At 43.9% G+C, this 24722-nt stretch overlaps 1 protein-coding gene across 6 annotated transcripts in view; it reads right to left on the reverse strand.

Annotated features, from left to right (window-relative positions):
- The window catches only part of LOC112219615 (CBP80/20-dependent translation initiation factor), a 138228-nt gene that overhangs the window by 83449 nt on the left and 30057 nt on the right, over positions 1-24722 (reverse strand). For 3 of the 6 annotated variants that reach the window (XM_024381013.2, XM_024381011.2, XM_024381015.2), the window contains 4 exons: positions 23907-23989; positions 21681-21785; positions 21429-21521; positions 21012-21087 (listed from right to left, as the gene is read on the reverse strand). In XM_024381013.2, the coding sequence (XP_024236781.1) occupies positions 21012-21087; positions 21429-21521; positions 21681-21785; positions 23907-23989 (357 nt within the window). The remainder of the gene's footprint in view (positions 1-21011; positions 21088-21428; positions 21522-21680; positions 21786-23906; positions 23990-24722) is intronic. The other 3 variants (XM_024381012.2, XM_042302109.1, XM_024381014.2) reach the window with 3 other exon arrangements.

A 24722-nucleotide genomic window follows, 5' to 3' on the forward strand; every position in this document is an offset into this window, starting at 1 on the left:
GCGAGAGAGAGGGAGAGACATAGCAAACACTTTCATCTAAAGCGAGTTACAGTGTGTGCGTAGATTATATGGTCATTGTATGCACAAACTGAATTCCTGAGTGATCTTTTCTTTAGCCCACATGCATACTGTACATAAAGGGTTGTCGTTAGATGGTATTACAGCTACGGATGGAAGTGACGCACAAATCGTCGTCATTTTTGTGTCTTTTCTCCCAAGACAGAGAGGAATCCAGCACCCCTCCCTCCCCCATGTCTAGTTACCGCCTTCCCCTCCAACAGTTCAGTCTACGCCCATGCAGGCATTGAGCGACGCATGGAACCCACCGCAAATTATAGGTCCACCTCACAACCTCCAATAAGGAAGGAAGGCAGAGGCACACAGCCAATGCAGAGCTCCTCTCCTCTCATACCCTTAACTTCTCACAGGAATGTTGGCAGCCTACAATTTCCCCAGACAAACTCTGAAAGAGGGGAGAAGGTGGGAGGGGGGGGGCACTTAGAAGCAGCGGGGATCCGGCTCCAAGTCAAGACAGCTATATTCCATATGTTTGTGTGTGTCGGTGGATGTGTGTGTTGGAGTGTGTGAAATAATAATAATTTGGTGGGTGCTAATATTTGGCCTATTATTTGTACAATTTGGAATTGGTAGTGTGTTTTTTGTTGTTGTTGCATAACCCAACTCTCCCCGAGTCACCCTCGGGGAGTGGGGTCACGGCAGGGGTCAGCCATTATCAACAGTGACCGCGGCGTAATCAGGGTTAAGCACTTTGCTTAAGACAGATCTTCACATTGTCGGCTTGGGGATTCGAACTAGCGACCTTTCAGTCACTGGCCCAACGTGCCACCCCTGTGTGTGTGCTCTGAAGGCACAACTTCATCACTTAAATATAGTGGTTTGGTTGTTTTCAGTCAAAACTGGTTTGTCTGGGATGGAAACAGTGTCTGGTGTTGTCATGGTTACAGATGGTCAACTACAAGTTTGAGGAGGAGGATGACTGGGGGAAGGGTGTTCAAACGTGTTTGTGTGTTTGCGCGTTAAAGTGTTGATAATGTTTGTGCACAGTTTGTGTGCGTAATGTGTGTACAAGATGTGTTGCAAATTTCTGGGGGGGGGGGTTCGTATTTTCTGTTTGACATGTAGTGTGTGTGTCTACAACTTCTCTCTATTCTGCCCCTCTGTGGTGACGTGGTATGGCAGTGTGTGGCTCCAGTCCAGGTTCCAACCCGGTTATCTCCCGATCAGCAGTGTCTGCACAGGAAGCAGTGGAAATGCCCACTCTTGGGCAGACACCCTCACTCTAAACCCCCACAGCCCGCACTTTAATTGCACTTCAGTCAACAGAAATCAGGCGTTCCGCAGAGCCAGCCAGGGTAGGGGAGAGGCAGGCACAACCCATACCTCCAACCCTCCTAACACTAACCCATGCCCAACCCTTAATCTCATAAGAAACCACATCCAAGAGGCTATGTAGCTAGCTGCACATGATGATATTGTACGATTATCAGACCCCTTGACTGTTTTCAGTTACAGCCTTATTCTAAAATGGATTAAATCATGTTGTTTTCTCCCTCTTCAATCTACACACAATACCCCATAATGACAAAGTGAAAACATATTTGGATTTTTAGGGTAAATTAATAAAAATATTTAAAAAATACCAGAAATATATTGCCATGAGACTCGAAATTGACCTCAAATGCATCCCGTTTCCATTGATGATCCTTGAGATGTTTATAAGGTCCACAGTTGACAGTGCATGTCAGAGCAAAATCCAAGCCATGAGGTCGAAGGAATTGACCGTAGAAAGGTACCCAAAAAAAGTATGCAGCATTGAAGGTCACAAGATTCTCTGGTTTAATGAAACCAAGATTGAACTCTTTGGCCTGAATGCCAAGCGTCACGTCTGGAGGAAACCTGACACCATCCCTAAAGTGAAGCATGGTGGTGGAAGCATCATGCTGTGTGGATGTTTTTCAGTGGCAGGGACTGGGAGATTAGTCTGGATTGAGGCAAAGATGAACGGAACAAAGTACACAGACATCCTTGATGAAAACCTGCTCCAGAGCGCTTAGGACCTCAGACTGGGGGCGAAAGTTCACTTTCCAACAGGACAACAACCCTAAACACACAGCCAAAATTTCACAGGAGTGGCTTCGGGACAAGTGTCAATGTCCTTGAGTGGCCCAGACAGGCCCGGACTTGAACCCGATCGAACATCTCTAGAGAGACCTGAAAATAGCTGTGCAGCAACGCTCCTCATTCAACCTGGCAGAGCTTGAAAGGATCTGCAGAGAGGAATGGGAGAAAATCCCCAAATACAGATGTGCCAAGCTTGTAGCGTCATACCCAAGAAGACTTTAAGGCTGTAATCTCTGCCAAAGGTGCTTCAACAAAGTACGGAGTAAAGGATCTGAATAATTAAGTAAATGTAATAGTTCAGTTGTATTTATTTTTGCAAAATGTTTAAAAAAAATTGTTTTTGCTTCATCATCATGGGCTCTCGTGTGTAGCAATAACAAGGCTATATACAGGGGGTACAGGTACCGAGTCAATGTGGGGCTAGTCGAGGTCATTTGTTCATGTAGATGGGGGTAAAGTGACTATGCATAGATAAAAAACAGTGAGTAGTAGCAGTGTAAAACAAAAGGGGGGGGTTAAACATAAATAGTCTGGGTGGCCATTTGATTAATCATTCAGCAGTCTTATGGCTTGCGGGTAGAAGACGTTAAGGAGCCTTTTGGTCCTAGACTTGGCGCTCCGGTACCGCTTGCCATGGGGTAGCAGAGAAAACAGTCCATGACTTGGGGGACTGGAGTCTTAGGGAATTTTTTAGGCCTTCCTCTGACACACCTAGTATATAGAGGTCCTGGACGGCAGGACGCTTGGCCCCCGTGATGTACTGGGACGTACGCACTACCCTCTGTAGCGCCTTACAGTCAGATGCCAAGAAGTTGCCATACCAGGCGGTGATGCAACCGGTCAGGATGCTCTCGATGGTGCAGCTGTAGAACCTTTTGAGGATCTTTTCAGTCTCCTGAGAAAAAGTGTTGTTGTGCCCTCTTCACAACTGTCTTGGTGTGTTTGGACCATGATAGTTCATTGGTGATGTGGACACCAAGGAACTTGAAACTCTTGACCCGCTCCACTACAGCCCTGCCGATGATAATGGGGGCTTGTTCGGCCTGCCTTTTCCTCTAGTTTATGATCAGCTTCTTTGTCTTGCTCACATTGAGGGAGAGGTTGTTGTCCTGGCACCTCACTATAGGCTGTCTCATTGTTGTAGGTATTCAGGCCTACCACTGTTGTGTCGTCAGCAAATTCAATGATGGTGTTGGAGTCGTGTTTGGCCATGCAGTCTCGGGTGAACAGAGCACAGGAGGGGACGAAGCACACACCCATGAGGGCCCCAGTGTTGAGGATCAGCGTGGCAGACGTGTTGTTACCTACCCTTACCACCTGGGGGCGGCCAGTCAGGAAATCCAGGATCCAGTTGCAGAGAGAGGTGTTTAGTCCCAGGGTCCTTAGCTTAGTGGGCACAATGGTGTTGAACGCTGAGTCAATTAAAAAACATGTTTTTTAAATTGTACCTTTATTTAACCAGGCAAGTCAGTTAAGAACACATTCTTATTTTCAATGACGGCCTGGGAACAGTGGGTTAACTGCCTGTTCACGGGCAGAACGACAGATTTGTACCTTGTCAGCTCAGGGGTTTGAACTCACAACCTTCCGGTTACTAGTCCAACACTCTATCCACTAGGCTACCCTGCCGCCCCAATGAACAGCATTCTCACATAAGTGCTCCTTTTGTCCAGGTGGGAAAGAACAGTGTGGAGTGCAATTGAGATTGTGCCATCTGTGGATCTGTAGGGGCGGTATGCAAATTGGAGTGGGTCTAGTGTATCTGGGATAATGCTGTTGATGTGAGCCATGACCAGCCTTTCAAATCACTTCATGGCTCCCGACGTGAGTGTTACGGGGCAGTACTCATTTAGGCAGTTTACCTTCGCTTCCTTGGGCATAGGGACTATAGTGGTCAGCTTGAAACATGTAGGTATTACAAACTCTGTCAGGGTCTGCTCAGTTGTGCACCGGGGTCTCCCACTCCTCTTTCTATTCTGGATAGAGCCAGGTTGAGCTGTTCTGTGAAGGGAGCAGTACACAGCTTTGTACCAGACCTTCAGTTTCCTGGCAATTTCTCACATGGAATAGCCCTCATTTCTCAGAACAAGAATAGACTGCCGAGTTTCAGAAGAAAATACGTTGTTTCTGGCCATGTTGAGCCTGTAATCAAATCCACAAATGCTCCAGATACGCAACTAGTCTAAAGGCCAGTTGTATTGCTTCTTTAATCAGAACAACAGTTTTCAGCTGTGCTAACATAATTGCAAAAGGGGTTTTCTAATGATCAATTAGCCTTTCAAATGATCAACTTGGATTAGCTAACAACGTGCCATTGGAACACAGGAGTGATGGTTGCTGATCATGGGCCTCTGTACACCGATGTAGATATTCCATTTTTATTTTTTATCTGCCATTTCTAGCTACAATAGTCATTTACAACATAAACAATGTCTACACTGTATTTCTGATCAATTTGATGTAATTTTAATGGACAAAAAAATGCTTTTCTATCAAAAACAAGGACATTTCTTAGTGAACCCAAACTTTTGAACGGTAGTCTATGTTCAAATATTAGTGTTTGCTTAGTGCCTGCCTGAAGTGCCTGATGGGCCAGGTTTTCATACTATTCTGAGACTATTCTATTGGATCCATTGCACCAGGCAAGCTCGATCAAACCCAGTTAAATTGTCTGAAATTATTTCAAATAGTATTTGAACACCGGTCTGTTCAGACGTAGCTCATTCAGAAGAAGTGAAACTTTCCAGAGCCCAGACCGCAGGAGGGTGGGGTTCCTTCCCAGTCAGTCTCCTACCCAGAGTCCCCAAGCCAGGCCTGCAGTATGAATCCCCAGAGCAATAAGAGGATCATACCTGGCTTAACAGAGACACGCACACAGTACTGAGCCATTCACTTACACTGCAACACCTTCATAACTCGACTTTAGGTTACACATTTCAGACATAGTCTGGGAGAAGTTAACCAAAGAAATTAATGTTGCTGTTCTTTCGAATTTACTTTTTTCCCCCTCTATCAAGTTTTCTTCCTCTGTCTAACTAAGCTGCTGTGGTGGTGCTGGGCTCTGATTGGAGGCTGATTGGATACAGATGTATGCGGAGGCTGGAGGCAGGGGAAGGCCTTTGTAGTGTGGCATGGTGGTAATACGAGCCTGAGACACGCAGCAGAGAACCACAGGAACAGAGGCCCAGCCCCAAGCAGCTAGCCCCGGCCAGAGAGTCTTGCCCCGGGGAGTAAGGCAGGAGGAGAGGGGATTCAGAAGGAAAGAGCGCCACCACACTGGGGTGGTCAAGATGAAGGGACACACAAAGAGAGAGTCTTGCTAGCCCATACTCCTGAGTCTACACAGAACCGGTTTTGCAACAATACCAGACAGCCAACACAACCATCTAGTTTAAAAAAGATTATTGAGTATCCCTGATCCCAGGTCAGTTAGAGGTGTACACAAGTTCATTCTGGTGGGTAAGCAGAGGAGATACCAGTGTAGTTATCCTTCTGCGGAAAATAAACACTGATTAGTGCCAGTAATATTAATTCATAATAAGTCTGCTTCATTCAGCATTTAACTGGTTAACTTCAGAGAACGCTCTGAGCCAGGGGGACAGATAAAAGATGGGGAAAGGCCTAGGAGGAGAAAAAGTGGGAGGGAGAGAAGCAGAGTTGCATGTTTAGCTACTGTTGTTTTCCTGTAGGATATCATTAGCTGTAATCCTGCTTCCAAATGGTTACCAGATGACTATCTGAACTCCAGTATACTTAAAGTCATCAAAGCCTAAGAAAAAATGCAAATATTTAGAGAAATGTTAGCAAGGGAGATTTGGGGTTTGCATGGGAATCTGCTGTGAATCATTCCATCATAACTTAGATTTTTAAGTGCTGTAAACAAATAAAAAGCCCATTTTAAATATGCAAACTCAGACATGGACATCAAGACTATTGTCTTCAGACCGTGTCCTGTCTGTACTCCTTAAGCGTCTTTTAGACTATGCCGATTGCATTTGGGTGTCTTTCATCAGTGCAGACAGAGGACCAGACTGATCAAAGAGGAGGTGTGTCCTCAGCACGTCCCCTTCCCCAGCCAGATAGAATGACCTTTAACCTAGCAGCAGACATAGGGAAGGAGCCTTGGAGGGCTCTGTGGACGTGACGACGGGCCATGGGCTTGTGTGTGTGTGTGTGTGTGTGTGTAGTATAGAAACATCACCAGGTAGCGCACGTACAGCACCACATTCCAGGGGCTGGGGTTCAGGGGTCAAGAGGGGCTCCAACCTCAGACAGTAACAAACATTCAGAACATTGAATGTATAACCTCATGATTATCCATGACCATGACGACTGTTGTGGAAGAGAAGCCATAACAAGTCATATGCCACAGAGAGCAAGAAAGTCTGTTGTAAACACAGTTGATGGAATGGAAGTCAGTCTGGTTGAGGTGACTTCCTCTAACCCCTTACTGTGTAATTATCCTGCTAGATTAAGCTTAATTCACAAAGCCTACACTCCATTGTTCAATCTCTGCTTATTTATGCTCGTTTGGCCTCCCTACAAAAGCAATAAATTAAGGAGAAAAAAAATGACTCTCAATGTCATTACAGCATGTATTATTTCTAGACTATGGGTTATACAAATTAACTTTCTTTCTGCCGCCTCGCGGTGAAAAATGTGATACGGATATGCCTTCCTCTCTGGACAGGAAGGAAAACAGTTAAAAACTTCTTTTTTTTAAAAAAAACCCATGCTGCTTCTTAAAGCTGAGATCCGCGATAGGCGCAACAGCCATGTTTTGGGCCATGTTTTCCTCAGCACAAACACAGTGTCTTTAATTGTTATTGGGGACAACTGGAACTGATTGACGACCACGTCTGACACATGGGAATTTGTCTATAGAGTGCAGAGAGCAAGGAGGGAGAGGGGGAGAAAAGAAGAGAGCGAAAGAGGGGGGAGAGAGAGAGCGAGAGAGTGACAGAGCGAGATAGAGATTCTAGCCACAGCCACTGGAAAGAGAGCTGCTACTGGGAGGGAGGAAGGAAGGGGATCAGAGTCAGGGCAGTCTGATAACAGACCTTCTGAAAATATTTTTTTTACTGTGTGTGAGAGAGTGTTGCAGCAGCCAGCCAAGCAGCTATATTCCATGTGCTGCTGCATCTTGTACCTCAGGCGGCAGCCATTTTGTAATCTATCTTTGCAGACTTTCCTCTTCAGGGGACCTATAATCAATTACAAAGGAGACTGAGGGGAATATGTGAATTATAAAACATTATCTTGCAATTACTGCCCTGTCCTTTATGTCTGCATTAAATTACTGTTGTTCAATGAGAAATAATGACATATTCCAACACTGTAAATACAATGAATGATATCCTAACAAAAATGAAGTCTTACACTACCGGTCAAAAGTTTTAGAAAACCTACTCATTCAAGGTTTTTTTTTTATTTGTATTTTTTAAAAACTATTTTCTACATTATAGAATAATAATAATCAAAACAAAACTCAGCAAAAAAAAGAAACGTCCTCTCACTGTCAACTGCGTTTATTTTCAGCAAACTTAATATATGTATGAACATAACAAGATTCAACAACTAAGACATAAACTTAACAATCCTCCTCATGGACTGCAACAGATTTGCACAGTTCTAGCTGTGAGATGTTAACCCACTCTTCCTCCAAGGCATCCTCCAATCCAACAGGTCCAAGAGGTGCTCAATGGGATTGAGATCCGGGCTCTTCGCTTGCCATGGTAGAACACTGACATTCCTGTCAGATGTGTCTGTTACTTGAACTCTGAAGCATTTATTTGGGCTGCAATTTCTGAGGCTGGTAAACTAATGAACTTATCCTCTGCAGCAGAGGTAACTCTCGGTCTTCCATTCCTGAGAGCCAGTTTCAACATAGCGCTTGGTGGTTTTTGCGACTGCAAAAATGTTCTGTATTAACTGACCTTCATGTCTTAAAGTAATGATGGACTGTCGTTTCTCTAATTATTTGAGCTGTTCTTGCCATAATATGGACTTGGTCTTTTACCAAATAGGGTTATCTTCTGTATACCCTCCTACCTTGTCAGAACACAACTGATTGGCTCAAACGCATTAAGGAAAGAAATTCCACAAATTAACTTTTAACAAGGCACACCTGTTAATTGAAACGCATTCCAGGTGACTACCTCATGAAGCTGGTTGAGAGAATGCCAAGAGTGTGCAAAGCTGTCATCAAGGCAAAGGGTGGCTACTTTGAAGAATCTCAGATATAAAATATATTTTGATTTGTTTAACACTGGTTCCATATGTGTTATTTCATAGTTTTGATGTCTTCACTATTATTCTACAAAATACAGAAAAACCCTTGAATGAGTAGGTGTTCTAAAAACATTTTGACCAGTAGTGTAAATAAATGATTGTTCAAACGACTGACACATGTAATGAAAATATGCATAGGGGTTGTCAACACAAAAGGGAAAGTGAAAGGAACCAGCTCTTTAACTCTTTTTCTTCAGGGCTTTGGGCTACAAAGGCATAGAGCCAAACAAGCTTTGTTACTACAGCACTGTATCTATTCCTTTTTTTATGCGTTTTGAGATTAGGTCTGCGATCCAAATGGCACCTTTTCCTTTATAGTGCACTACTTTTGACCTGGGCTCTGGCCAAAAGTAGTGCACTATATAGTGAATAGGGTGACATCCCTCCCAGTTTGGTAATCTTATACTATGACTTATATCTCACTGCCTCAACACTACCCCCTCCCTGGTCCTGACTCTACACATAGCATGTGTACAGTTGGACCATGGTGCTTGTAACCACAGTGCTGACGCTAACATAACTACTTTTCATCACTGCCTGCCACGGTGAGTTCCTCAGCTCTGAGGGCATCACTTGTTTACATATCTCTCCTCTCTACCCAGGCCAGGCCCAAGTCTTACACATTCCCCCCTCATCTTTCCCAAGCCATTGTAAGGCCAAAGTCTTGAAATGCAAAACTGCCAAGAAGTCATTCATATTGGCTAAAAATAGGTCACAGATCCTTTAACTTCTCTAGGATAGGGGGCAGCATTTGGAATTTTGGATGAAAAGCATGCCCAAATTCAACTGCCTGCTACACATCCCCAGAAGATAAGATATTAATATTATTAGTAGATTTGGATAGAAAACACTGAAGTTTCTAAAACTGTTTGAATCATATCTGTGAGTATAACAGAACTTATGTAGCAGGTGAAACACAGAGGACAAACCATTCAGATTTAAAAAAAAAAAAAATTTTGAGGTCACTCTTTTCAATGGGTTTTCATTGGGAATTCATTGGCAGTTCCTACCGCTTCCACTGGATGTCACCAGTCATTAGACATTGGTTGAGGTTTTTCCTTTGTGTAATGAAGAAGTAGCCCTGTTCAAAAAGAGGGTCACTTCATGTGTACTGTTAGATAGAGGAGCGTGGCCAGAAAGCATGCTACAGTTTGTTTTCTTCCTGTATTGAACACAGATCATCCCGTCTTCAATTTTATCGATTATTTGCTTTAAAAAAATACCTAGTTGGATTACAAAAGTAGTTTGAAATGTTTTGGCAAAGTTTACAGGTAACTTTTGAGATATTTTGTAGTCACGTTGCGCAAGTTGGAACCGGTGTTTTTCTGGATCAAACGCGCCAAATAAATGGACATTTTGGATATATATGGATGGATTTAATCTAATAAAAGGACCATTTTGTAATGTTTATGGGACATATTGGAGTGCCAACAAAAGAAGCTCGTCAAAGGTAAGGAATGATTTATATTTTTATTTCTGAGTTTTGTGTCGCGCCTGCATGGTTGAAATATGCTTTCTCTCTTTGTATACGGAGGTGCTACCCTCAGATAATAGCATTGTTTGCTTTCGCCGAAAAGCCTTTTTGAAATCTGACATGTTGGCTGGATTCACAACACGTGTAGCTTTAATTTGGTATCTTACATGTGTGATTTCATGAAAGTTTGATTTTTATAGTAATTTATTCGAATTTGGCGCTCTGCATTTTCACTGGCTATTGGCCAGCTAGCGTCCCACATATCCCAGAGAGGTTCATTTCTTCTGTCACATGAAGTGTACACTACACTATTACAGATACCTTTATGCTTGTCTTGCCCATTTCAAACCCGTGCTAGTCTTTCATGTGTAATGCATGTGGAACTAGCACTGTAACTTTACACATCACTAAAGTGAATGGCCCATGTTATCCAACTGGTGCTAGCCAACTGGAATCCTCCACACAGGCAGCACAGAGCTACACAGGGTCCTGTACTCTACGAACGTTCCTTCTCCGAGTCCGACATTGGTCCAAGTTTCCTCTCTGACCTCACATTATTTCATTAAGTGAGGTATTCCGGAGCTGAGAAGGCAGGCGAATGGAGGCATACAAGGGAAAGAGAATCGTCTTCGCTCAAACCAAACAGGAAGCGCTGTGGAATGTCTTTCCACCACAGGCCAGGAAAGTCCTCCAATAGGCTACCTGCTCTCTGTGTCACAGTCCAAACCCTGGATCAACTGGGGGAGCGGGTAGACACATACAGACGCACAGACACACAGGGATGCACACACACAGATGCAAACACACACAAACATTATACCCGTACAACCTCAATGTGTGCGTGATTGTGTGTGGGCAGTGAAGGGATTACAATGCCTCGGGTATAAAAACCAGACTCTGGCCACCTCAAAGACCCCCAACAATATGACAGTTTTGCAAAACAGCCACCACCTAGCAACACCAGCTAAGTTCTACTTTTACTCAGGATCCCACAAATAACAACTGACCACAGAACTTGAGATGGGTGAGAAAATGAGGTATGCTTAGAACTGGTGGAATAATCAAGCATTACAACACACCAGTAAGAGTCATTATTTTCTGAAAGCATGGATCCAAAGCCCTGCAACACAGCCAGCCAATCACCTCTCCAATCAGCACTAGTATGTCCCATCAGATAGGCCTGCTGGATGGATGAGTCAGAAATAAGGATAACATAAAAATGTGAAATCTAAAAATCCACTGCCTCATCTCTCCTAGAGGGATATTACATTTCTATACATAACATTGTCTGTCCTGATTCCTTTCCAAAAGGGCTGTTATAAAAACTCAACTCTGGAGTCAGGACTGAGAAACATCTAATGGCTTATTATGCTCAGGCTCTAGTCTAATTGCTTATTATTCTGTCTTCAGGCTCTAGTCTAATGCCTTATTATTCCCCGGTTTGAGTGTTCAGTATCTAGTCTAGTAGTCTAAAGGCTTATTATTCAGGATCTAGTTTAGTTGAATGGCTTATTATTCACAGGCAGGGACCCTATGTTCTCTATCTTTGTTCTCTGGCCAATGGTCACTGGATGCATAAGAAGCCATTATGAGTGGAGCAGCCAGACTAGTGTCAGGCAGCGATCCGTGGATTAAAGACAATGGGGAGAGAGAGACTGCTGGAGGATTGATACTTTTGTAGAGGGAGTCGAGCAGTGCCTTGTTTTGCTGTTCTTCAGTTCAGTCAGTCAGGCCGGGATCAGGCTGTCGTCACAATGAGAGGCTGTAAGATAACCCCCACCATACCCCAGTCCCCGCAACATGCAAAGTGTTGGTCCCATGTTTCATGAGCTAAAATAAAAGATCACAGAACTGTTCTATATGCACAAAACCCTTATTTCTCTCAAATGTTGTGCACACATGTCTGTATCTCTGTTAGTGAGAATTTATCCTTTGCCAAGATATGCCACACCTGTCAGGTGAATGGATTATCAAAAAGCTGATTAACTTCTTGGTGACAGGGGGGCAGTATTGAGTAGCTTGGATGAATAAGGTTCCCAGAGTAAACTGCCTGCTACTCTGTCCCAGATGCTAATATGTGCATATTATTAATAGTATTGGATAGAAAACACTCTGAAGTTTCTAAAACTGTTTCAATGATGTCTGTGAGTATAACAGAACTCATATGGTAGGCGAAAACCTGAGAAAAATCCAACCAGGAAGTGGGAAATCTGAGGTTTGTAGTTTTTCAACTCTTTGCCATTCCAATATACAGTGTAAATGGGGTCATATTGCTCTTCCTAAGGCTTCCACTAGATGTCATCAGTCTTTAGAACGTTGTTTCAGGCTTATACTATGAAGTGGGGGCGATTGAGAGCTGATTGAGCCAGGTGTCTGGCAGAGTGCCACAGGCTCTGAGGAGAGGTCCCGAGAGAGTTAGCTCTCGTTCCATTGCTTTTCTACAGACATAGGAATTCTCCGGTTGGAACATTATTGAACATTTATGATATAAACATCCAAAAGATTGATTCTATACTTAGTTTGACAAGTTTCTACGGGTTGTAATATACCTTTTTGAACTTTTCATCCAACGTTCAGCTGGACCTGAACGCGTGTTTGGATTTACAAAACGCGCTAACAAAAGAAGCTATTTGGACATAAATGGACATTATCGTATTACATTATCGTATTATAGTAAGTGAATATTTATAATGCTATTTCTGACTTCTGTTGACTACCCAATATGGCGGATATCTTTTTGGCTGCTTTGTTGTCTGAAAGCTGTACTCAGATTATTGCATGGTTTGCTTTTTCCATTAAGTTTAAAAAAAAATCTGACACATCAGTTGCATTAAGGAGAAGGGTATCTATATTTCCATGTCCAACAATTGTATTTTCATCAACATTTATAATGAGTATTTCTGTAAAATGTGGCTTTCTGCAATATCACCGGATGTTTTTGGAACTAGCACTAACTAGCATATGCACTTTATCGAACAAAACATACATGTATTGTATAACATGAAGTCCTAGGAGTGTCATCTGATGAAGATCAAAGGTTAGTGATTCATTTGATCTCTATTTCTGCTTTTTGTGACTCCTCTCTTTGGCTGGAAAAATGGCTGTGTTTTTCTGTGAGTTGGTGGTGACCTAACATAATCGTTTGTAGTGCTTTCGCTGTAAAGCATATTTAAAATCGGACACTGTGGCTGGATTAACGAGAATTCTATCTTTAAAATGGTGTAAAATACTTATATGCATGAGGAATTTTAATTTTAAAATTTTCGTTGTTTTGAATTTGGCACCCTGCACTGTCACTGGCTGTTGGCGAGGTGGGATGCTACCGTCCCACATATCCCAGAGAGGTTAAACAGCATGATTATTACACTAGTGCACCTTGTGCTGGGGACAAAAGGCCACACTAAAATGTGCAGATTTGTCACACATTGCCACAGATGACTCAAGGTTTGAAGGAGCATGCAATTGACATGTTGACTGCATGAAAGGCCACCGGAACTGTTGCCAAATAGAGAAATGAACATTAAACTACCATAAGCCACCACCAATGTCGTTTTAGAGAATTTGACAGTACGTCAAACTGGCCTCAAAACCATGTGTAACCACGCCAGCCCAGAACTTCCGGCTTCTTTACCTGTGGGATTGTCTGAGTCCAACCACCCGGACAGCTGATGAAACTGAGGAGTATTTCTGTCTGTAATAAAGCTCTTTGTGGGGAAAAACTCATTCTGATTGGGCCTGGCTCCCAAGTAGGTAAGCATATGCCCTCCCAGGCTGCACCAGATTAGGGACTAATTTATTTATTTAAATTGACTGAATTCCTTATATGAACTGTAACTCAGTAAAATTGTTACATTTATATTTCTGTTCAGTATACATTAACAAATAGTTATGGTTAACAATGTATACACATGAATTATTTTGTGGTATCCAGTTGGTAGTTAGTTCCCACCACTGCAACTCCCATATGGACTCGGGAGAGGCGAAGGTCGAGAGCCATGCGTCCTACGAAACACGACCCAACCAAGCCACACTGCTTCTTGACACAATGCCCGCTTAACCCGGAAGCCAGCCACACCAATGAGTCGGAGGAAATACCGTAGAACTGGCGACGGTGTCAGCGTGCATGCGCTGGGCCCACCGCCGGAGTCACTAGAGCGCGATGGGACAAGGGCATCTCGCCGGCCAAGCCCTCCCCTAACCTGGACGACGCTTGACCAATTGTGCCCCCCTCTGTCGCAGCCGGCTACGACAGAGCTTGGACTCGAACCAGGATCTCTAGTGGCACAGCTAGCAACTTTGATGCAGTGCCTTAGACCACTGCACCACTTGGAGGCCCCATATGAATCAGTTTTAACTAATGGTTATAACTAATACACTTGAATTCTATTAATGGCTGATGTTTAATGATTGATTAAATTGTATTGTGTTGTTGGATATCTTATTGATCAGCCTGGGAGGCAGAGAGAGAACAAGACACTGCCTAATGGGCCCATATCTGACTGGCATATAATCACAGAGACACACCGTATAGTCTGGTCGTCTGGTTTGGCAGGGGCACAGAGGGGCCTCTATAGCGGGTGGTCGGGTGTGGCCCACACAGACACTATGTTTACCTCTACCATCCACCCGTCAAGTCCTTCTCTCCTCCTCTCTCTTTCTTTCTTTCTTTCCCCTCCGTGTCCCATCCCATCCACGCAGCTACTCTAGTCTCCCTCCATTCCTCCCATCTCTCTCATCTCAAATCAGGCCAGTGTGGTTTGTCTGGTTTCCAGTCTCATAAATACAGGGGAAGGAGGATGACCCAAAATGGGGATCGGGGAGCCATGGCGTGCAGGATATCCAGTGTGTGTCCCAAATGGCAAACTATTCCCTTTAGTGCACTACTTCTGACCAGGCTCCATAGGGCTCGGGTCAAATGTAGCGCAGTATAAAGGGAATAGGGTGCCCTTTGGGACACAGCCCAGGCCTAGCTCCCACTCCCACAGGAGAGGTACCTCCAACAGCCACTGACTGACTGACTATTATGATGCAATCGTCCTCGGTCTGGCCAACCAATAAGATGCTCATGATCAGACCACCAGAGGTGATGATTATGGAGTGGAAAGTGCTGATACTCAATGTCCCAGATGTCTTACATTCATTCATGAACTTGTATGCATTGTTAAATGTCAAAGAATATTGATGTATATAATATTGAGGTTTGGAGTATAAAGACATAATAAATAAAGAACTAATAAATGAATCCATTCACATACAAAAATGGCAGTGGGGAAAACAACAGTGATTGAGTTTGAGTGACAAATACATTGTGTGTGTGTCTGTATACACATCTCCTCCAGAGCCAGTTCCCTAATCCCTAAAAGCAGTTCTTCTGTGTTCGGTCACTGGGAGCAGAGCGGAGGCTCTCTGCTCTCCCTCTCTGACAGACAATGGCAGGAAAAGGGAGTAGGACGGGGCTGCTCGCCGCACTGACCCCCACATTGTTCTACTGTGGACGTGAAGGAGGGAGAAGGAGGACAAGAATGGAGGAGGGAGCAGACCCAGGCAGGCCTGTGTTAGATACCGACCCCAGTTAGAGTCATGAGTGCTAGCTGGCTGGCTGCACCAAAGACTCCTGCTCCGGTGCACGTAGACCGGGGAGGCCAGCCAGTCTGAGGAGACGTCTTTGGTCTGGCCCTCTGGTCGCTTTGTTCAGCAGGAAGGGGACGGAGCGGATGTGTCCTCAGTAACTCTGTGGGCCCGGCTCGGCCACCCCCGGTCAGCCCGCCAGGCCCCTGCTGACTGGCTCAGTACCAAAGCGCCACCAGAAAGAGAATGTGCAGGAGGGTAAGCCTCAGCCTGGTGCCAGATTAGTTTGTGTGGTTTTGTCAACTCCTATGGTCATTGACATGACAATGACCATAGGAAGTGGCAAAACAGGAAAAAAGTGATCTGGGACAAGGCGATCAGCCTTCCTCCCTCCTGGGAAAACAACCAGCTCCACTGAGACAGGCAGAAGACAGGGGAGGAAACCTACAGTATAATCTACTATAAACTCACACTGCATCTCAGTGCAAGAGGCGTCACTGTAGTCCCTGGTTCGAATCCAAGCTGCATCACATCCGGCCGTGATTGGGAGTCCCCTAGGGCGGCGCACAATTGGTCCAGCCGGGGTAGGCCGTCATTGTAAATAAGAATTTGTTCTTAAAATGACCTGCCTAGTTAAATAAAGGTTCAATTAAAATTAAAATTAAAATTGACCAACATTAGTTTAGTCTTCTTCAGGGGTCAGCCAATTTCCATCAGGCTTGGGTTGATAAGACCATTGAGAATTAATAAATGAGAACAAATGGGGCGACGGACATGAGCGTACACAGAGAGAATATGATCAAATGCGAGTAATACCCATTGAAATCAAAATGGTGCCGGAGGACTTCTGCACACAAGTCACAGTCGCACAAACAAGCAGGGTTCATACACTGACAAATTTCCATGACCAATAATTTGTTGAGTCTATGCGTACACGAAAAAGCAAGCATAAATGTGGCCTCTGATCCCACGTATCATCTCCTGGCGTTGCGCCCTTCAGAAAGTCACTTAACGCCCACAAAGTTGAACAGCAGCATTGTTAGGCTACCATACAAACACATGGTCAACACTCCATCCGGAAAGCTAATTGGTGTGCAGTGCAGGCTTTTGATCCAGCCTTGCTCAAACACACCCGAGTCAGCTGATCAAGGTCCTGCTGAGCAGATTATTTTTTTTAGAATGTGGTGTGTTGTATTTCTCATCTCCTAATATTCAGTGCTTGAGACATTGTTTACACCCGAAATATGTAGCACCTGTCCCGTTCACCTTCTGCACGTCGGCCATTTGAGGATATTTTATCGAGTGCCAGCGGAAAGTTTTTAGGACATACCGATGACATTAACACACGCTAATAATAGCTAAATAGTCAGAGAGCTTGTATCCTGGCTAGATATTTCGCTATCTAGTTAAGAGTCGGTTGTCTATCATTATTTTATAGGCTACCTGTTGCTGCAATGTCTCCCTTGCTCGCCGTCACCAACTGTCCATTCGCATTGGCACACATACTATATGCAGGTGATGCACATACAGTACACACGGAGACATGCTCTGAAGGATCATTCTGATCATGGCTGATATGTAGATTTTTTTACATGATTGCCACAATATTTATAACGTGTGCCTCAAATTAATTACATGAACCAATTTTTAAACGCATTTCCATGACATTTCTGATTGTATAATTTTTTCGAGGCCTGGAATACACAATTTCCAAATTGCCATGATTTTTTCCAGAATTTATGACCGAACGAATCCTGAACAGGGCAACTAGATGTTGTTAGGGTACTAACAAATGTACATATTTACAGACACAATCATCTGTCCTACCCAGTACCACACACACAGTTTCATTTCACAGACAGACCCATGCATGACAACACATCACACCAAATTCAGTTGTGTGGATGGGTTGTGTTGTTGCTCAGGATGCCCCAGAGCACCCAGATGTATAGGCCTGTCACAATAACACATATCCTGTTGACATCAGCCGCCAAAAGCACATAGTTGTGTATGTCACAACAGCACGTCTTCGGTTGACATCATCTGCCCAATGACTGAGCTGTCCATCTGTCTGTCACTATAAACTATGGGAACATGAGAGGGGTCCCTGCCATGTCCTGCTCTTAAAGCTGACCTGATGTAAACCATCTCTGCTAGGGTAAGGGTGGGTGGGACCACATGACACACACCCACTCCCAGTGTAAACTATGTCAGGAGCGGGAATGAGGAGCGGGAAAGGGCTTGACTCATCTTTAATGAAGCATGTCTCACTCCAGCCCCAGGGATTCATCCAGCAAGAATCTAACCTGTCTACACTGTCATCGTAACACAGGCGCTAGGGTCGGGAGGGGTGTGTGTGTGTGGAGCAATCAGCTGCATTCCAGGGAAGCTAGCAGGGCTCCCGAGGGACATGTCTTGCAGAGATGTTCTCCCTCTCACCCCTCTCTCTCGGAAGTGACTGAGGAAGTGGTGGAGGAGAGGGGGGTTGTGGGTTACGTATTCTCTTGGCCCAGACTACCCCCCTAGAGTCTAAAGGGTGAAGACTGTGGAAGTGGTAGGTCACTGTTGACTAACTGGTCTAGTCAGTGTTACATTAACACACAGAGTTCTGTCTGCACAGAGTGTCCCTGTTCCCTATTGCATTACACTCAGGGCCAGTTTCAGACATTATGCCTACATCAGGGCTGTGTTCAGTAGGGCACTCGGAAGCAAAAACGTTTCGCAACAGACCAAAATCTGTGTTGCTATTGGATGATGTCTGGTAGTACCTCACTGTTCCAAAACATTTAACAGTTTATCCCTACTGAACACTGCCCAAAGCTGCACATATGACTAGCCCTACTCCTATTCATGATTCTGATTCGCAGGATGTACACAATATCTAACCACACACACAAACATGACACCAACTACCCTTCACCATCAGGGAGACAAAGTGGAACAAACATACAGTAAGCTTCCTTCCCACGCCAGCAGCACGTCAGTCTCATTCCAAAACATTAGATTGGTTGCTTTTCAGCCATTCTGATTTAGACTTGTGTGTTTTGGATCATTGTCTTACTGCATGACCCAGCTGCGCTTCAGCTACCACCACCATGCTTGACCGTTGGTATGAGGTTCTTACTGTGGAATGCAGTGTTTGGTTTTCGCCAGAAATAACAGCATCCATATTGTCCAAAAAGTCAACTCTAGTTTGTCAAAACTAGCACCTGGATGATCGTCAAGACTCCTGGAAGAATGTTCTATGGACAGGCAAGTCAAAAGTGGAACTTTTTGGACGACATGGGTCCCATTATTCCTGCCGAAAACCAAACACTACATTCCACATTTAGAACGTCATACCAACAGTCAAGCACGGTGGTGGTATTGTGAGGGTATGGGGAAGCGTTGCTGCCTGGACGACTTGCCATCATCAAAGAAACCATGAATTCTGCTCTGCATGAGATCATTCTAAAGGAGAATGTCAGGCCATCCGTCCGTAATCTGAAGCACAGCTGGGTCATGCACCAAGACAATGATCCAAAACACATATGAAAGTACATCAGAATGACTGAAAAGAAGCACATTTAAAAGTTTTGGAATGGCCTACTCAATGTCCAGACCTAATCCCGATTGAGATGTGACAGGACCTGAAACGAGCAGTTCATGCTCGAAAACCCACAAATGTCACATAGTTAAAGTGGTTCTGCATGGAAGAGTGGGCCAAAATTCTTCCATACAGGAAGTGTTCGGTTGCAGGCATTACAGCGAAAGGTGGCACAACCAGTTATTGAGTGTAAGGGAGCAATTACTTGTTCACACAGGGGCATTTGATGTTGGAGCGACAGGGTAGCCTAGTGGTTAGAGCGTGTGACTAGTAACCGGAAGGTTGCGAGTTCAAACCCCCGAGCTGACAAGGTACATTCTGCCCCTGTACAGGCAGTTAACCCACTGTCATTGAAAATAAGAATTTGTTCTTAACTGACTTGCCTGGTTAAATAAAGGTAAAATAAAAATTTAAAAAATAACTTTGTTAATAAAATATAAATAATTATCTAAATGTTATTTGTTCATTCAGGTTCCCTTGATCTAATATTTGGTTTTGATTGAACAAAAAATATGCAGAGAAAAACAGAAAGGTGGAAATATCTTTTCACGGCATTGTACACACATAGCTCCAGTCAATCACAGAGGCTTAGAGGCCTGGCGTGGTCTGCTGCTATATTTAGTCAGGTTATCAGTGAGGTAAACCCAGGGACTGACTGGCTGGTCCTGGTCACAGGATCCTAGCAGGGGACAATAGAGAGCTCTATGTGGCTGAGTTACTAAGACCAACAGAGGGCAATTGGCATCAGACCCACTGAATGTCACTATTGACAAACACTGTGAGGGAAACAGGACTGGCATTGCCAGGTCTCATTATAAATAGTATCAGGCACTGCAGAGTAGAGGAAGCATGATCAAACACTCATATTCAGTCATCTTGAGGAGGTACTGTCTTTGGTCTATTTTCTACTTTTTTGGCTATGATTTGAGTTTTACTTTCAGGGTCATCTGCATCCTTGCAGTCACAGTTCCTTCCCTTATGTTGTTGTGGGGAATCTGTGTATTTTAGAATGCAGTCGGGCAAAGGAGACGGTGGTCACAATGAAACGATAACAATAGCCTGGAGACTTGCTTGGCCTGGCATCATGGCTGGCTGGCAGGGCTGTGACGTGGTCAGCGGTGGGGGGGATGTGTGTGTGTCCTGCCCTGTCCTCATGACCCTCCAGTGCCCCTGTGCCAACATCCTGCCCGTCAGCAGACCACTGCAGAGCAGAAAAACCCGACTGGCACACAGTGACGCAGTACTGTAGACATGCAAGACCCAACCTAGTTGTATCTGTATCCTATTCCTGCCAGCAATAACTGCCCCTTGGGATGATTCAAGTTTACTGAATTGCATTGTTTTACAGTTATATTGGCTACAGAGCTAAAGAAAATTACACCCCCACCTTGGTCTTTCGGGATGTGTTCTATTTAGGGTTTTCAAGCATTAATACAGAGATCCAGGAAAGGTTAAGTCTCATCAGCACTACAGTGCATTATGATGAGGATGGAACTTACCTTGAAACTACCACAGGGTGGCAGTAAAGGGACAATATTTCACCACTAGTAGTCACTCCACTCACACAAGAATACTCAATACCTTTCTTTCACTAAAGTACGGTTGTTCAATCTTCTAACCATCAGGTGGAGCTCCCTACCAACAAGTAGGTTTATGGTCTTGATAGAAAGCAGAAAGAGGATTTTGATTTATTTATAAAAATGTTAACCTTTATTTAACTAGGCAAGCCAGTTAAAGAACAAATGCTTATTACAATGACTGCCTACTGGGGAACAGTGGGATAACCGCCTTGTTCAGGGGCAGAACGACAGATTTTTACTTTGTCAGCTCGGGGATTCGATCCATCAACCTTTCGGATACCGGCCCAATGCTCTAACCTCTAAGAGATAGAGATAAAGATTGAGTCTTCTATCTACAGAAGAGGATAGAGATAGAAGATCTGTAACTTACGGTAAGGCCTGGCAGGAACTGCTCCATGTCGTTCAAGTTGATCCCATCATCATATTCAAACTTGCCTTTCATCATCCTGAAAGACAGAAACAGACACACAGATGGAGACAGGATGAACAGGTGTGGTAGATTGGGCTCTGATAGGGACTTCCTTATACAGTGGGCTGTGGCTCATTCTCAGTTCATCTTTCCTCCATTCCTCACATCCTCTTTCCTCGCCTCCTTCTCAAAACTCATTGGAGAAGAAGGTTTGAGGGACGGGACCTTGGACCTTCTCCAATATGGTTGAGAAGGATATGAGGATAGGTTGTGAGGAATCGTGGAAAAACTCATTGAGATTGAGCCTATATGATAACCCAGTACTGAGGCTGAGAGAAGTGGGGAAGGAAGAGTCTAGCAGAGGCTACAGACACCTACAGTTCTAAGTAGTAATGGAATGGACCAGCATCATCATTGTCATGTTTATCCCATGGAAGAGGATCAATGGGAGGGATGTATGGGCTTTCAGATCTGCAAAGAGGAAACATTGAAGGGTTAGGGCCAAGAGAAAATGGCGAGAAAGTAGCGAGTGAATTAGGAGTGACCATGAGTGACCATGTTCAAGTCAAGGAGCCTTTGGACAGGAGCCTTTTATTACATTTTTAAAATTGAGGCTGAAGATGCACTGACCCCTCTCTGTCGATGTGTGGAAGGTGCTTTGGTGTTCCCCGGAAGTGTTTCCTGTGGAACTGGCTGAAGTCCAGCTTCTCAGGCTGGAGGTCCCATGTTGCCCCCCTACAAAAACAACACAACTTAGGTGAGGAAGATGACATGACAGTTAATACACTCAGGCTGGACGCCCAACTACAACACAGGACAGGACGAGGTCTGTTAATAGCAGGAAAGACACCCACTGTTCTTAGAGCATCCACTCAGAGAATAAACTGTGAAGTCTCCATTTCCTGTCTACAGACCATCACTAACTCCATATACTCTACCATCTGCCCACTTCTCTAAGCCCCCAAAACAAGGGGGCTTAGATATGTGATCATCATTTTAATCACCCAAAACACCACTGAAGCCTAGCTGCCCCCTAATGATGCATATAGGCAGCCTAGCTACTTTAGGAACACCCCTTGAAGATGCCCGGTCATCCTAACTACTTTAAATGACCCCCTGATGATGCCCGGCTAATAGCTCCTTTAAAAATCTCAGTCAGACGATGTTACCATATGTTTCACAGTGTGCCGATTAAAACGTAAATCACAAAATTGAAAGAGTGGCAGTTTTAATCCAGCCATTACATTAATCTATCATGAATCTGATACAGAATATAAAAAAGTGTTTGTAAGCAAATACAGCCCCTGGTCCTAGAAAAGGGGTTCTGACTAGTCCAATTACAGTTTGTCGTAGTTACAAGGGCGGGCTTCCATATTGTGTACGTGGCTTCCTTCCTTCTATACCAACGTGATTTAACAACCTCTTTGAGGAAAAGTTAACATGGCATTACCATGCAGCTGACACCCAACACCCACCCCCACTATGTCATCATCACATAACACCACTCTCCTTTTATTCAACACACCTACCTAGCTACCGGGTCACGCAAGAGATTCAAGCCTTTGTTTATCAGTGCTGGTTCGACTTCTTTTTTAAAACCTCCCAAAAACAGTTGGCCATCTCATCCCAGAAGAGTTTGTTTTGTATACGTGTTCATCTTCGTAGCATGCATTTGTGATTACAGAGTGAGTCTACCCCTCTAGATGACATCACAAACAGGCCAAGAGCTGAATCTCAGGCTGCATCCCAAATGGTACCATATTGCCTACATAGAGCCAAACTTTTGACCAGGGCCAATGGTGCTCTGGTCAAAAGCAGTGCACTGTATAGATAATAGGGTTCCATTTTGGGTGCATACTCAGAAAGGTGAAATTGTCATTATGTCTTCAATAAATAGAGAAACTCAGCTAATTAAGCTTGTAGCAAAAAAAAAAAACTGTGATTCATAACAAAACAAATGCTGATATGAATTGTTAAATCAGAACAAACCACATTTCCCCTTGTTTAAGCTGCTAGGGGGCAGATATCATCACCAATTAAAAAACAGCTTGCTGATGCTGAAAGAAGGTGTGGCTGTAAATGTATTTCATTTAGCCTGAGGCTAAGCCGTTGCTAATGTAGTTATTTTGTTAGAACAGTCTGACCCCTGTGGCTTTTTTCTCTCTCTTCTATCTCTAGTCTGACAACACCAAAGCAGGTAATGTTTTCCTAGCATCAGCTTGCCTGGTCTGGAGAGGGTAGCCACCACTATATGAGGACAAGAGACCGTACAGTTTCAAAAGCTGAAGACACCAGCCCACTTGCCTGACAACTCATCCTGGAGTTAATTCCGCTGCTCTATCAATCAGTCTGAAACTGCCATCCTAGAAGTCATTTGTGCCGATGTCAAAATCAGGGGGTTATAAAACAAATTATTCAGCGATTGGATAGTCTCCAACCAATCAGAGTATCAAAGCCATTGACTTGATTAGTGTTGGCCTGCTCTTGCCCAACCCATCAGTTTCTGGGACCAATCAGAACGTGTTTGCATTCTACAAGACGTCGGGGAGGAATCCAAATCAACACTCAATGAGCGTGGTGTTTGGCAGGAGCGATATGAATGTGTAGTCAGGCTAACCTGGACTAACCCCCATCCAACTGCCCATAAAGACAATAAAGCCTGTGAATGTAAACAGACTACAAGCTATACATCTGTGGAAGCTTGTAATACTGCATATTTTTCCTATCCATTGATGGGTAGGAAACGTGTTGGTCAATACATGACATACCCATGAGTCCATGGTGTTACTATGGTGTGTGTGGTGAAGGGGAACTGTGGGGTGGTGGTGAGTAATGAATGAGTAAATAGTTACATACATGACATACCCATGAGAGTCCATGGTGTTAGCAGCCCAGATGTCAGTACCCAGGATGTCAAAGGACCCTTCTCTGTTCCCGTTCTGAAAGACAACACATTACAACAGTGTATTATCTATATATCACTTTACAGAACACGTCTACTACTACAGCTAATATTGATCAAAAAGGGGCATCTTGGTGCTTCATTGAACTAATACTTAACTTGAATGCTAACAGTCATTGACATGTTAAAGGGTGTATAAGGAAACATTTTAACAGGGCAAAACTGTTACAAAAAAAATGAATCGGCAGGTCCATCTTAATTCTGGTATTAGGCAATGGCCTATCGATTTCAACAAAAATATTCATCCTTTTCCAGGTTACATCCATGGCCACTGCTATAGTAATATGCTGCAGTTGATTGACTGGTTCCTTGAGTGATGTCAAAGTCCATTATTTCAGAACGTTCAAAAGTACTTTGCAAACTGTTGGTTTAAATTTCATGTTGTTTATTTTTTAGGGATGAAATGTTAATATACTCAACAAAAATATAAATATGCAAAGTGTTGGTCCCATGTTTCATGAGCTGAAATAAAAGATCCCAGAAATGTTCCATACAACACAAAAACTTATTTGTCTCAAATTTTGGGCAAACATTTGTTTACATCTCTGTAAGTGAGCATTTCTCCTTTGCTAAGATAATCCATCCACCTGACAGGTGTGGCAAATTAAGAAGCTGTTTAAACAGCATGCGCATTACACAGGTGCTCCTTGTGCTGGGGACAATAAGGCCACTAAAATGTGCAGTTTTGTCACTCAACACAATGCCACAAA

Source organism: Oncorhynchus tshawytscha, linkage group LG20, assembly GCF_018296145.1.
Source record: "Oncorhynchus tshawytscha isolate Ot180627B linkage group LG20, Otsh_v2.0, whole genome shotgun sequence".
Lineage (NCBI taxonomy): Eukaryota > Metazoa > Chordata > Actinopteri > Salmoniformes > Salmonidae > Oncorhynchus > Oncorhynchus tshawytscha.